At 39.6% G+C, this 14,741-nt stretch overlaps 1 protein-coding gene across 24 annotated transcripts in view; it reads left to right on the forward strand.

Moving 5' to 3' along the window:
- Positions 1-14,741, forward strand: part of TENM3 (teneurin transmembrane protein 3) — a 1,282,904-nt gene that overhangs the window by 1,223,039 nt on the left and 45,124 nt on the right. For 13 of the 24 annotated variants that reach the window (XM_045452383.1, XM_045452387.1, XM_045452386.1 and 10 more), the window contains 4 exons: positions 446-713; positions 2,754-2,897; positions 6,980-7,229; positions 8,063-8,083. In XM_045452383.1, coding sequence (XP_045308339.1) covers positions 446-713; positions 2,754-2,897; positions 6,980-7,229; positions 8,063-8,083 — 683 coding nt within the window. The remainder of the gene's footprint in view (positions 1-445; positions 714-2,753; positions 2,898-6,979; positions 7,230-8,062; positions 8,084-14,741) is intronic. The other 11 variants (XM_045452410.1, XM_045452403.1, XM_045452429.1 and 8 more) reach the window with 1 other exon arrangement.

The raw sequence follows: 14,741 nt of genomic DNA on the forward strand, positions 1-14,741 counted from the left end.
ACAAGAAGCTTTTAGGAGGAGAGAAATTGGGCTGGCGGCAGAGTTATTTATAATTATTGAATGAAGTCACAGCTCAAATGTGTATTTGTGAAGAGCAACTCTTTGATGTCTTATTTTAGTTGTTCGTCTCGATTCTGTGGAATCTCTTTTTTTTTTTTTAATTTTTTTTTTTAACATTTATTTATTTTTGAGACAGAGAGAGACAGAGCATGAATGCGGGAGGGTCAGAGAGAGAGGGAGACACAGAATCCGAAACAGGCTCCAGGCTCTGAGCTGTCAGCACAGAGCCCGATGCGGGGCTCGAACTCACAAGACGGCGAGATCATGACCTGAGCCGAAGTCGGACGCCCAACCGACTGAGCCACCCAGGCGCCCCTGTGGAATCTCTTTTACCTAATAGTTATCCACGATCGCAGTTTTAAGCTTCCGCTTTTTTCATACCTAGGTACTCCATGAAGAAACTACAATTCCAGGAACAGATCTGAAACTTTCCTACTTGAGTTCCAGAGCTGCAGGCTATAAGTCAGTTCTCAAGATCACCATGACCCAGTCTATTATACCATTTAATTTAATGAAGGTTCACCTTATGGTGGCTGTCGTCGGAAGACTCTTTCAGAAGTGGTTTCCTGCCTCGCCAAACTTGGCCTATACTTTTATATGGGATAAAACAGATGCGTATAATCAAAAGGTCTATGGTCTATCTGAAGCTGTTGGTAAGTTCCTTATCAATATATTTTCAGCCAAAAAAAATTATCTTGAAGTCAGAACTAGTATGATATTATCTTGAAGTCAGAACTAACAAATCACCCACGAAACTCAATGGATAAACAGATGGGAAGGCAGTAAGATTGTCCGTGGGGAGTTCTAAGCTGGTTGGTTGAGACCTACCATGGGAAAAGGGAGTGTATTTCCATATGATGAGACAGCATCCCTTTTTTCTGGCTGAAATTATACATTAGAAAATGTTCTGAATGACAATCCACGGTGTCCCATTCCTTTTCTCCCATGTTCTCCTTCCTTACTGGTCTCCTTCCTTTTCTCGTTTTTTTTCCTTACAACTTTGTCTCCATAGCTTTCCTTATCCTTTTTGATGTTTTCCGTATCTGACAATTAGGGTGGTTTCAGCTCACAAGGGTATTTGAGAGGATATAGACAGTATTTGTGTTCAGAAATCATCTCAGATCTTTTGACGAGAAGGAGTCAATTCAGTGCAATGACATTCTTAAAACATCGGGTAAAAAGAGGTTAGAGTGGAAGAGAGCCAAAGCATAAAAGACTCTTAAAAACTGAGAACAAACTGAGGGTTGATGGGGGGTGGGAGGGAGGGGAGGGTGGGTGATGGGTATTGAGGAGGGCACCTTTTGGGATGAGCACTGGGTGTTGTATGGAAACCAATTTGACAATAAAATTCATATGTTGAAAAAAATAATAATAAAAAAAAACATTGGGTAAACCAGTTGTTTCACTGAATGATGGGACAGTGTGATCAAAGATTGATGTGAAGGGGGCGCCTGGGTGGCGCAGTCGGTTAAGCGTCCGACTTCAGCCAGGTCACGATCTCGCGGTCTGTGAGTTCGAGCCCCGCGTCGGGCTCTGGGCTGATGGCTCAGAGCCTGGAGCCTGTTTCCGATTCTGTGTCTCCCTCTCTCTCTGCCCCTCCCCCGTTCATGCTCTGTCTCTCTCTGTCCCAAAAATAAATAAACGTTGAAAAAAAAAAAAATTAAAAAAAAAAAAAAAAAAAAAAGATTGATGTGAAGAAATGTACGTATGGTATAGCTTCACACTCAACCCAAGAACAGCAACAACCGATGAATGCTTTTTGTTCTACCAGTTTTTACCTGAGAGTATTCTTATTCTGGAATTAATACATACCTTGGGCTTGAATTAGTTCAATCAGATAATTACCACTTCTCCCTCTGCTTTGTTCTAAAATTTAAAACCCATGTTCCATTGTGACTCTGAATCTTCTCGTTTGTGATTTGTTCACATTAATCTACTGCTGGTGTTATTGTTCATTTCTGATAGTAACGTGAATATGATGCCATAATCAGACTATCTTTTTTGCTATATTGAACCTTACTTATTGTAAATATCTTCCACAGCTGAATACTCTTGGAAACTACACCGCTATAATTATTCAGATGGAAAATATAATTTTTAGTTGTTATCATCTGATCACCCCCCGGGGCTGATTTGTCTGATCTGATTACTTAACCAGGTGCCCAGTCTGGTCTTCATTTTGTGCTGTGGACCCCTTGTGAAAAAGTGGTGTGAGGGGGGAAAAAAATACTAATTTCCTATCAAGTCAATAGAAAAATATTACTTGAAGATCGCTTTTTTTTTTTTTTAAGTTTTTTTTTTTTTCAACGTTTATTTATTTTGGGGACAGAGAGAGACAGAGCATGAACGGGGGAGGGGCAGAGAGAGAGGGAGACACAGAATCGGAAACAGGCTCCAGGCTCTGAGCCATCAGCCCAGAGCCCGACGCGGGGCTGGAACTCAGGGACCGCGAGATCGTGACCTGGCTGAAATCGGACGCTTAACCGACTGCGCCACCCAGGCGCCCCGATCGCTTTTTTTTTAGAAAAATACCTTTTATGTGGCCAAATCCTCTCACATAGAAATAAACGCTACTCATAAATGAGTAGAAATATAGTATTAGAACACGACTACGAAGAAAGGCGTTTTATCAAAAACAGTACATTGCGTCTCTGCCTGTAGCTAAGATGAACTGTGATTTGTCTTGATTCCAGTTTCAGTTGGATACGAATACGAGTCATGTCTGGACTTGACTCTGTGGGAAAAGAGGACCGCCATTTTACAAGGCTATGAATTAGACGCTTCCAACATGGGTGGTTGGACATTAGATAAACATCATGTGTTGGACGTTCAGAATGGTAAGATCTTGTTCTCAGTTGATCTGCTTTCCTTCGGATGGATTAGATTGTGGCACCATTTCATCCCATGCATGCTGTAGGATTAGAAGTAGGAGAAAAAATATGTTTCCAAGACCATAGAAGTCTGAAGTGGGAACTACCTAACATTCTTCTTGTGGACTTCGAAACATTCGTATATTCATCACCGAAATAGTTTTCCCATTTGATTATAAATGACTTTAATGCTGCATTGAAAGCACTCTATGTGGTCGTCCCTACCACAGATTCTCTAGGAGTGTCTACATCTATAGTCAGTCCATGAGTTGATCCACAGTGCTTTAGGAAGGTTTACCAAAAAAGGAGTGGGAGGGGACTTTTTTAAAAGTAAAGAAAAATAAAAACCCATGTACTTTCCCAAAATATTTCTCTTTTTTGATAATTTTTTTGATATTTGTTTTTTGAGAGAGAGAGAAACAGAGTGTGAGCCGGGGGAGGGGCAAAGAGAGAGGAAGACACGAAATCTGAAGCAGGCTCCAGGCTGTGAGCTGTCAGCACAGGGCCAACGCGGGGCTTGAACTCACGAACCGTGAGATCATGACCTGAGCTCAAGTCAGACTTCACTGACTGAGCCACCCAGGCGCCCCAACCAAATGTCTCTAATAGCTCTTAATCCTTAAGTAGTCTGAGTATGTCGATTTTTATTTTCAGTTCTTAAATTGTATGTGAGAAAAAAAATTGTTCTCTTGCTCAAACTGGGTTCCTATACTCTTATTTAACTTTGTAAATATGAGGGAAAAAAATACATGAATAATTTGAGAAAAGAGTATTCCTTATAGTAGGCCTTACACTGTAGGTGCATATGCCCTGGAAAACCATGTATCAGATATCACAAACCAAAAGACCAGTTATTTGACAAAATTTGACCAGCATAGTCTCATAAAGAATATCATTGATATTAAACAATTTCTGTTGTCCTCGCTGTGTGTCTAACATTTTGCCCACACGCCAGCTACAATCTCAGATAATTTATGGGCACTTTTCTAGAAAAGCAGAGCCTTCATGCAACTTACTGTAGCCACCTGTCCTAAACCACGTCGTTCTAATAACTCTCTACTCTCCCTTTGCAAATAGCCAGAGAAGGAGATGCCACAGTCTTGGAAAAATCATCGAGCTTTGACTTTGCAGAGGTTTTTGGAAGGTTCAGAATTTTGAACGGAGCATATAATACAACTACGTGTTTATGATTAATGGTCACTTTTTCAGATTAACGTTACTTTGATACTTGTTCTTTTCATTTAAAAAAAAAAAAATGTTGTTGGAGCCGGGGCGGGTGCATTTTCAGCTTCCGAATGTACTAAATCTAAAGTAGTTTCTAAGCCAGGGCTTGAGAACCCGGTGCCTTACCTCTGGAAGCATATAGTACTGAGCAAACCAATAGTAAGAGGAAAACCACACCGGGAAAACCCTCCACGCCTTTCCTACTCAGCACCCACAGTGCCGAGCTCTGTCCCCATTCCAGCTTTGCCCTGGACGTCAGCTTGCCTCTCAGTGAGCACCCCGGAAGTTTCTTGGGGAGCAGAGCTGACGGCGAGTGCCACGTGCGGCACACGCGTGGGGAAAGCGAGACTCCCAACCAAGAAGGCCACTCCGTATGTTCCCTCTAATGATCGGCGGTGTCTGGACCAGTGGTATTTCAGGCTGTGCCGAATGTGCTCGTGGCTGCTCTCGATTAAAGTCGGGGAAATCGTATTTCACGGAGTGTGACCAATTGCTGGATTCCTTCAGAAGTTTCTTTATAAACAAAACGGGGGGAGCCTCTCTAGAAACGTTTTAGTTATCGTGAGAATGTAAGGTACGGTTCGCCACCAGCTAGCCCCAGGATTTCACTAAGAGATCGTGAACCAGTAGCAAAGAGCTCCAGGAAAGGCCTTCCCATAACAGTGTAATCCAACACTGAGTACAGTACTCAAGGTAGAGCTGAGAAAGTTGTAGATATTCTGTATATGTATATATAATAAAAATACACACACACACACTTTCTCTACCGGCATAATATATAGTTCGCTTTTATTAAAATTTCAGTTCTGATGTAAAAACTGGGCTACCCAAAATTCTATCCTCCAAAAACTGCTATAAAGTATACACCGTATGTTGTTTTTAAATGTGTGTTAACCTAATTCCCGGGGTAAACCGATTGTGATTTCACATTTCATCCAAGAACAGTTTGACAAGTAGGGGCTTTTCAAAGTGACATGTGTCTCATTGAATAAACAAAGTGATTTGTAATCACGACAAGGTGGATGAGCTATGAACACATTTTAAAGAAGAAGAGAAGGCAAAAATGGAGACAGTGACAGGTGTTTGTGCAGACCTGGAACTTGAAAGTAAATATTCTAATGTTCGTCTTTTTGTTCTGTCATAATAGAGGAGAATCACGAAGGACCAGTCGTTTAAAGTAATGACTGAATAAATCAGGCTCAGCAGAGAAGTAGGCTGACTGGTGGGATTCTTTGGATGAAAATTACAGATGTGGCTCGTACAGGAAATGGTAGTTCCCTAATTGTCAAATAACGTAATCACAGGAAGAAGGATCTTAGGTATCACTAATGTCTTCTTTGAATATTTAAGGCAAAAGGCTTTTCATATGTTATTATGATCCAGCCTTATTTAGATTATTTTTCTTAAATTTGAATAAACCTGTTTTATCTTTCCTGATTTCTCTATGTAACTGTTCTGTGATTATTACATCACTCAAATAGCAGAGCATTCAAAAAGTAATCATAGAATCCACCTAAAAGCGTGCTGAGCTCTAAGAGGAACATAATGATTCTGATCTCTTCTCCACTTTAAAATTATCCCAGAGTGGGAGGAAAAAACACTTTCTCGTGTTTCCTGTTTGTTCTTTCTGGGGATTGATTCTTTTAACAGTGTATCTGCTAAAAAGTATAAGCGTTGGCTTGAAGAACCGCTTTGAAATAGAGAACATTCAAGAAATATATAATATGTACAACTTCCAAAGTCAAAATAGCAGGTGGTTTATACAGATAATAACACACTGAGAAGCATCATGAAATATGTATGGAGTGATAACAGCTGACCGTCCAGTATACATCAGACCAAAATGAAACCATTGATCTGATCTATATATAATAATGGTAAAGGAATAAGATAAGAATCTCAACTCAAATCTAGTTTCTAACTATGAAAATGTTTAATATTCGTTCGGGATTTTGTCTCAGATTTTCATTGAAGACCATAATGGAGCAGACTGGCGTTTTGTCTTCTTAAAATTGTTGGCACTTTCATGCCTTAAAGCAGAATTCTCTTTAAATAATAAATTGCCTCTCCATAATAGTTTCGTTACGTTTGGAATTTTGAATTACTGCATGTGTGGGCATCCTCATGTCAGATCAGAGAATAACCAAGAATGTTCTTTGGTAGCGTAGCAGTATATAGGAGGTCTAATATCTGCTTTCTAACTCTATTGTCTATAAAGTATGTTTAACTCTTTCAAAATCAGTGATCAACTCGGAAGAAATTCATATTTGTGGCACACAGTTTTTATTGGATTAATATATAATATTTTTAACATCATTCGGCAGTTAGGCAAACTTGGTATTCCCTGAAGAACATTGTGTAGAGCATGGTTCCCAAACTTGGTTGCACATTAGGATTGTCTGGAGGGTTTTTTAAAAGGCTGCCCCCCAGACCAGTTAAATCGGAGTCTCTCGAGATGAGATCTGAGCATCAGTATTTTTTGTTAGCTCCCCAGTCTGTTCCAGTGTGCAACGACGTTTGAGAAGCACGGATGTTGACAGTTCGGGCTTTCCATTTTCCTAGTTGATCCTTTGTTTCTTTTACCAGCCCCTTCCTTAAATTTGCAACAGATCACGATTTTTGTATATATCCTTTGTATTTTGTCACATAATATTTTACACGAAGTGACTGAGTTCTTGTTTTGTTCTGTCCTCTGGAACTTTAAAGAAGAGTTTTCCCAGTCTGTATCTACAAAGCACTGAAGTACAGTTAACTCTAGAGTGGGCGTGGTTACTTTGCATCTTTGTACTTTTTATCCCAAGAAAAATGCATTTTGTGTCTTCTAGGTATACTGTACAAGGGAAATGGGGAGAACCAGTTTATCTCCCAACAGCCTCCGGTCGTCAGTAGCATCATGGGCAACGGCCGCAGGCGCAGCATCTCATGCCCGAGCTGCAATGGTCAAGCCGATGGCAATAAGCTATTGGCTCCAGTCGCATTAGCTTGTGGGATCGATGGCAGTCTGTATGTGGGGGATTTCAACTACGTTCGCCGAATATTCCCTTCTGGAAACGTAACAAGCGTTTTGGAACTCAGGTATGTCTTTCCTTAATTGGGGTTTTTTTTTTTTTAAGATTTTATTTCTAAGTAATCTCTGCACCCAATGTGGGGCTCAAACTTACAGCCCTGAGATCAGGAGTCGCATGCTCTACTGACCGAACCAGCCAGGCACCCCCTTCATTTGGGATTTTAACCAAAGCTAAGCATGCCTTTATTTTTTTTTAAGTGTTTAATCTGATGTACCAGTGTATTATTTAAGTATACCTTCCCCATGTTTAAAATTCTCCTTAGAAAGAAGTTAGATTCTTGGTTAAAGTTGGGAAAAGCACATATATACATACTATGCCATATAAAAGAGCATAGACTATAAAGTCACCCAAGATATAAAATGTCTCACTGATTCCAGGGAATTTTATATGCTCTGATAGGATGGAACTATGATTTTCAAATCCCTTTAGAATAACCTCGTGGTATATAGGTCGTTAGCCTTTTATTTCACACCTGTTGAAATTTAAGAGAGAAAATATTTCCCTGCAGTATCAGAACATAATAGTAAATGAACTAAGGCTGTAACTTTCCAATAAGCAAGTTCACGAGTTGGGTCAACCCATTAGCTATAACACCAAGGGTGAAAGTAATAAATTGTTGCTTTGCGTTGTTCATTTAAGTGTGATGATGAAAATCATCCCATTCTGTAAATTATTTGCTAAGCCTTGGCCCACAAAGTTCATTTCCAGTGTTATTTCTGCTTAAGTTGGGGATTTTCCATACAAATGATTAAAATCTCAGTATGCAACTCATTATTATCTTTTAGAAACTTTTTCTAACTGTGCTTTTTTTTCCCACCTTTTTTATCTGCTTCCACCAAGAAATAAAGATTTTAGACATAGGTAAGCATCTCGCTGAAAGGTTACTATCTATTTTCAAATGTCCTTTTTGCACTTTGATGTGACTCTCTGACGTTGTTTTCTAAGAATATTTCATCATGAGAGAGGAAACTCCGTATCACAGAACATCGAAGGAATTAAAACTACTTAAATGAGCCATTATCCTGCAGTATATCGTATTATGCAATATCATCTGAAAAGCTATTTTCAAATTGGTTAATAAAATTTGTCACAAAAAAATACCACAATGCACATCTCTGTGTAAGAAAAATACTTCTCAATTTCAGTTACCAGCTCACTTAATCGAAGCCCTATTGAACAGAACAAAATTCAAAGCACAGTAGATGTTCAGGCAAGTTTAGGTTGACCAATAATCAGGGCAGATCCCGGTTTATTGGGCTCAAAGCTTATTCAATTTGGGGGTTCTGTTTAAGAAAAAGAATCTCAAAATAGTTTACTTTGACAGAGTTTTACAAACGTAAGATCATGTGTTGCCTGGGCCCTCGCTGGGCTTGGAAGGAACCCATACGAGAGAACCCTAACGCTTACGCTTTGTTAACTTTCTGGTAAATTCATCACTGTTGTAGTTTATATTTTCCCCAGCTAAGAGAGTTACTAGATTTGAGTTTTAAGAAGTAATGTTTTGGGGCGCCTGGGTGGCGCAGTCGGTTAAGCGTCCGACTTCAGCCAGGTCACGATCTCGCGGTCCCTGAGTTCCAGCCCCGCGTCGGGCTCTGGGCTGATGGCTCAGAGCCTGGAGCCTGTTTCCGATTCTGTGTCTCCCTCTCTCTCTGCCCCTCCCCCGTTCATGCTCTGTCTCTCTCTGTCCCAAAAATAAATAAACGTTGAAAAAAAATTAAAAAAAAAAAAAAAAAAAAAAGAAGTAATGTTTTCACTGACACTCTTACGAAGGAAAAGACTTTCTTCAAAGCTAAGGAAGAGTATCAGCTCAGATGTTTTTCAAATTCCATTTGATATGTACACCTAGCTAGAGAAGGTAAAAGCTTGTGCATGGACACTGTTGACTGAAAAACTCTCCCCAGGACAACAAAAAAGGAAAAGGACAATACATTTTGAAGTAAAGCTCGCCAAAAAAAAAAGCAAGCCATGTTGGACGTACCGCATCTAGTTTGGCCAATATAATATCTAATGAAATGGTACCAGGGGGAAAAAGAAGTGATAGTTCATGTGAGATCCTTGAGATGAATAAATCAACATAATCCCTTTAAACTGTGTTGTAGAGACTGACAAGTAGGAAATAAAAAACAGAGTTCTGCTGGAAGATGAGTAGCTGTTGAATATCAGTATGACCAGGCGTGGTCCCACGACCTTTTCCCAAGATCCCCTTTTGATCGCGTGCTATCAGCTGATAGCCCGGTCACAAGCTCAGATTAACACTGCATTTCTTTGGACTGCTGCACCCGCATATCTCTGCTATTACAAACCACGTCAGAATATCAAAATTTTTCTGGCCTTGGCTTCTTGGTAACTGGGGGAGAGAGGAAAGACACCAACTAAATGTGAAAATGCTGCAGGCGATACAGAAAAAACTACCAAAGAGGCTACTTTTTAACAAACCAGCCTCTATTCCATGCCAGACACAGGGCCAGATATTTTATGTACTTATTGTGGATCCACACAGTAGTCCTTTAGGATTACAGATGAGGTCATTGAGGCTCAAGAAGGTTACTTTTCTTCCCTAAGAAACATAACTGAGGGATGGGGAGCAGAGATTGGAACCACTCTGAACAGTGTGCATTCCATGGCACCACCGAGCTAGTGTTGATGTGTCCAAATGGCTGGGATTCTGTGGGATAATTACCTGGGTATATAAAGAGGTAAATTTATTTCACAGTCATTTGACAAATTACGTAGAGCTGTAATCTCTTTCTCTGGAAGAAAAGAGGCGAGAGCTACATTATTAACGGTACTTTATAATATGAGCTCATTACGTACTAACTCATGGTGTTTGGCAGTGATACTCATTGTAATCCCTCTCTCATGGTCCCCCTTCACCTTTCTCCTCCGTGTGTTATCCTGGCTAAATTTGAGCTTCTGCATTTCCCTTATGGCCCTGCATGTAAGAGACACTGGGTTTTATATTCATCCTTGCTAAGTCAGTGTTGACTTATCACTCACCATGTACTAGGCACTTGGACAAATAGTAATACAAGAAAATCCATACTCTCAGAAGTCACAGTCTAGTAGGGGAGACAAGATATGTATGTAACAGCCTAAGTGACATCCTCAGTATCATTCTTTGATGCTTCATTATATCCATGGCTTGTACTGTGAGAGTAGTTCTGTTGAGGAAGAGATTACGGGGAGATACGGGTATGGTAAGGCAAAGTTCTCTGGAAGGTTGATATTTGACCTACATCTAAAAATGAAGTCTGTTTAAACAGAAAAACAGGAAGAAAGGAAGATAGTCACGAAGAAGTAATCTAGAACAAATGATGTTACTGGGGTTTATGAAAGGCATGAGTAAGACATGTTCTGAGAAGAATCCGATTTACCTGGGTGGAGCAGGGGATCCATGCCGGTAATAATGAGAGATACAGGTAGAAAGCCAGGTTAGGGTCAGATTGCTTAGGGCCTTGAGTGCTCTGAGGAGTTACTCTTCTGTCCTACGGGACAACAGAGACAGTGGGAAACCATTTTCTGATCTTGAACAAGATGGCGCCATACTCCAGTGGCCTTTGGGGAAGATGAATCTGATGTCCGTGTTTAGGATCAGTTAGAAAGCCGTTGCCTAAAACCATGAGATGCTAGGAACCTAAATTAGTATGGCTAGCAATGAAGGGAATCAACCCATAAAATAAAGAAAGGCAGAGAATGAATACACTGTATATGGGTGGTAAGGAAGAAGATATAGAAAATATCCAAGGCCTTTGAGCCCAAGTCACTGATGAAATGACAAAAATAGGGATTCCATTTGTTTCATAATTAATTAATCAAAATTGGCTTCACAAAAGCAAGATATTTTGACTCACTGAAGCTACTCTATTAGCTCAAAAAATTAAAACTCATATCAGATACTTCTTTCCATTTGCCTACTAATGTCATCTTGCTCATCCTAGATGATAGGATCCTGCTGGCTTTCTCCTTATCCCCACTTTCATGGCTAACGTAACAGTCATGAAGCGCTTAGGAACAGATGATAGGAGGGGAAAGAAATTGTAAACTATGTCTCAAGACACAAAAATGAACAGTGTAGTCAGTTAATGATTAATGCATAAAAATGCATGCTTCTGGCCCTCTTACTATGTTTCCCACACTCATTAATTGGACTGATGGAGGAAATAATTAATAAAAATAGTGAATAACAAAACCAATGTAAAAAAACATAGGTTTCTTAATTTTAAGATTCAAAGTAATCCATCATACCAAATGTAATAATACTGCCAGGATATTATATCAAGTAAAAGTCTCTGGCTAGACTTTAATGAATGAATAGATATAAATACTACTCAATCAACATATTAAATTTTTTATATAAATGGAAGCTTCTGAAATTCTTAACATTTAAGTTTCTCTTAGCTCTGCTAAACATTTCCCCCTGTGATGTTGATAGTATTAGTTTGATAACAAACTCCTTTTGTAGGTAGTAAATTTTGGCTCATCCCTGCTCTAATTCTTTAAAATTCCAAAATAAAGGGACTTAAATTAGTTAACTAATACCAGCCAAGAGGTAATAAAACATGTAGGACTAAAAATCAACTTTGTGAATTTTATATTACCAATTAAAAGATCAAAGAAGGTGCCAATCACAGGTCTGTGAACTTGAATCAATGAACGTTTAGATACAAAATTATGAAAGCTTGATTCAGCACTTCTTGACTTAATATTTAAAAATCAAACAGGCGCAGAAATACCACATCCCAAAGCCCTGCTTGCAATCATCTAAACAGTCTTAGTTGCCAGAAAAGAGACATTTTATTGTTCTACATAAGTCTAATTTATGCTTTTCTGTGTCCTAAAGGCTACGGCACAATTTCCAATAAAAAGATTAAAGTGCTAATGATCTCTGTTCTATCGCTTGTTCTTTGCAAATATTTCTCTAGTCTAAGAAGTTGCATTATGACAAAATGAATAAGCAAATCCAGGCTGCGCGTCCATGGGATGGGACCATGGGGAAGTCGGCTTAGGGATTGTGGTGATCTAGGCAATGCAGCACGAGTCATCAAGGTGCAATAAACTAAAAGTTTCAACTTTGATTTTGCTGCTCTTAGTGAAAATCATAATGTTATTTTCAGACTTTCTGAAATGAAAACCTTGATCAGTTGTACAAGAAGGCCATTAAACCTCTCCTGGTGAACAGAGATTCCCTCAAACCATGCATTTTGGGTTTTTTTTTTTTTATGTCTATTTATTTTTTCAGAGAGGGAGAGAGGCAGAGACAGAGAGCATGAGTGGGGGAGGGGTAGAGAGAGACACACACAGAATCTGAAGCAGGCTCCAGGCTCTGAGCTGTCAGCACAGAGCCCGACACAGGGCTCGAACCCATAGACTGTGAGATCATGACCCGAGCCGAAGTCTGACGCTTAACCAACTGAGCCACCCCGGCGCCCCAAGCCATGCATTTTGTAAATCCCGCACTCCAGCTACCAGCAGCCAAGCGCACTCAGTCATCGTAGCCTTACGTTTCCACATGAGACGTATTACTGACCTAAAAACTCACCACCCATTTGCACCCGCACACCAGCCTCTCCAGGGCTTTGGCTTTTCGGGAATTTGGAGCACAAGTACTAACTCATTCTGTCAGAAAACCCTGCTTATGTCAGGTGTCCTTGAACCCCAGACCCATCCCATGTATTGTTCAGAGCTTCTCTGCCTCCGGTCAACTGAAAGTTTCCAAACTCACTTTTTCTTTTTCTTTTAGTGCTTTGGTCCTGCTCCCTCTTTTCCTTTGAAAGGGGCTGGGGTCCCAGAACCAGCTCTAATTTGCCATGCTAAGCTGCGCTGCAAAGAACTTACCCAGTTCTCATTTCCTACCATTCTGTGGGGAATGTTTCCAGAAGTAAACTCTCTTCTCCAGGGCCACATACTCCTCCACATTTGTTATTCTGGACAATGGAGTTGTGTGCAAAATTAGAGCTTTCATTTGGCAGACATTTTTAAAAACCGTCGACATATGTTGCTTGATTTAGAAATTTCTATGCCTTCAAAGAAGGAGATGCTGTGGAACAGGAAATCCAAATATAAGCACCACTTTGGACATTCTCTTATTACTGTCCCACTGGAATAAAGCTGATGTCAATAAAGGCAAAGCATAGGACTTTAATGTCCATTATTTTTGCACCAAGAAAACTTATGACCTGTTGCTCAAGGGGCCACCTCAAAAATCCGTTGTTTTATTCTCAGAACGAGGCACATCGAAACTCTGTATAATTTTTTTATATCATTCTTTATCAGGATCCTAAAGTTTTTATTCTCCTTTATTGTAAACTCATGATTTATATAGTTAAAATGGCTCAGTATTAAAATTCTCCCTTGTACGCTATTAAATGAAAAAGGCAAGATATAGAACAGCATAATGGCTTTTGTGCAAAAATGTGTGTGTCTATAAATAGGTACCTCTTTTAGGGAGTATGCTTTTTAATCATGGAATATTGGAGATAAAAGGGGGTAAGGGAGAATCCCTCCACTATCCATTTTATATAGGTCTGGACAGTTTATAGTTATAAGTGGGTTAAGTGGACAGGGAGATCATGATCCAAGATTTGGGTTGTTTTTATACATCTTTGGATTGAAAAAATGAATTAAAATCCTTTATTTTTGAAACTGTCTCCTAGAAGTTGCTCTTGAAGGAGTTTTCCACAAATAGCCTTTTCAGCAGGTATTTTAGAAAAGACCTGTAAAGAGGGTGAAAAGGACTTCATGATTAAGTCCCACTCTCCCAGGCTTCTGATAAAGGATGTCACTTAAATGAATAATTCTGCATATTACCCTCCACTTGAAAAATTACTGAATGTTCCCATAACTCATCTTGCTTTGAAAATTCAGAGGAACAATTGATTCTAGTACTTCAACACTGAGACAAAAAGACCCTGGCATGGTCTCATGGATATGGTACCTTTCCACTCTTTGTACATGTAAAAGGAAGAGAGGCTTCTTGATATTATGTTCTTAAAAGTGACCTTGCAGCTTTAGAAAGGTGTTTCGTATGAATGCTTAACTCCAACTGAATTTACATTGGATTGCATTATTCATTTACCTTTATCCTCATTACCCTGGAAACAATTCAAAGTGCATGTTTAAAGAAGGGTCTGCATTGTTTGAATAGTTTAGGATGTTCTAGCCTAACAGCACGACCAAGGAAACAAATTTGAACGTAGCCATTGTTTTTCTTCTTAACCTTTCCAGAAAGCTAGTCGTACTTTAGATAGCTAACGATAATCATCACACTCCTATACTGTGTAGAGTTACAAGTCAAAAGACACACTGCAACCCAAGAGGAGGCAGGACAGAAGCAGATATTAAGAACAGCTAATGCTTGTTGCATATGTATTACGTACTAGGCACTGTTCTAAGCATTTTATCTGTATTAGCTCATGTCACCCTCTCAGCATCCTATGAAATATGTATTATTATTATCACCTTTCCAGATAAGGAATCGGAGGCACAGACGAGTTAAATAACTTGCTCAAAGTCATGAGGT

Source organism: Leopardus geoffroyi, chromosome B1 (genome assembly GCF_018350155.1).
Source record: "Leopardus geoffroyi isolate Oge1 chromosome B1, O.geoffroyi_Oge1_pat1.0, whole genome shotgun sequence".
Lineage (NCBI taxonomy): Eukaryota > Metazoa > Chordata > Mammalia > Carnivora > Felidae > Leopardus > Leopardus geoffroyi.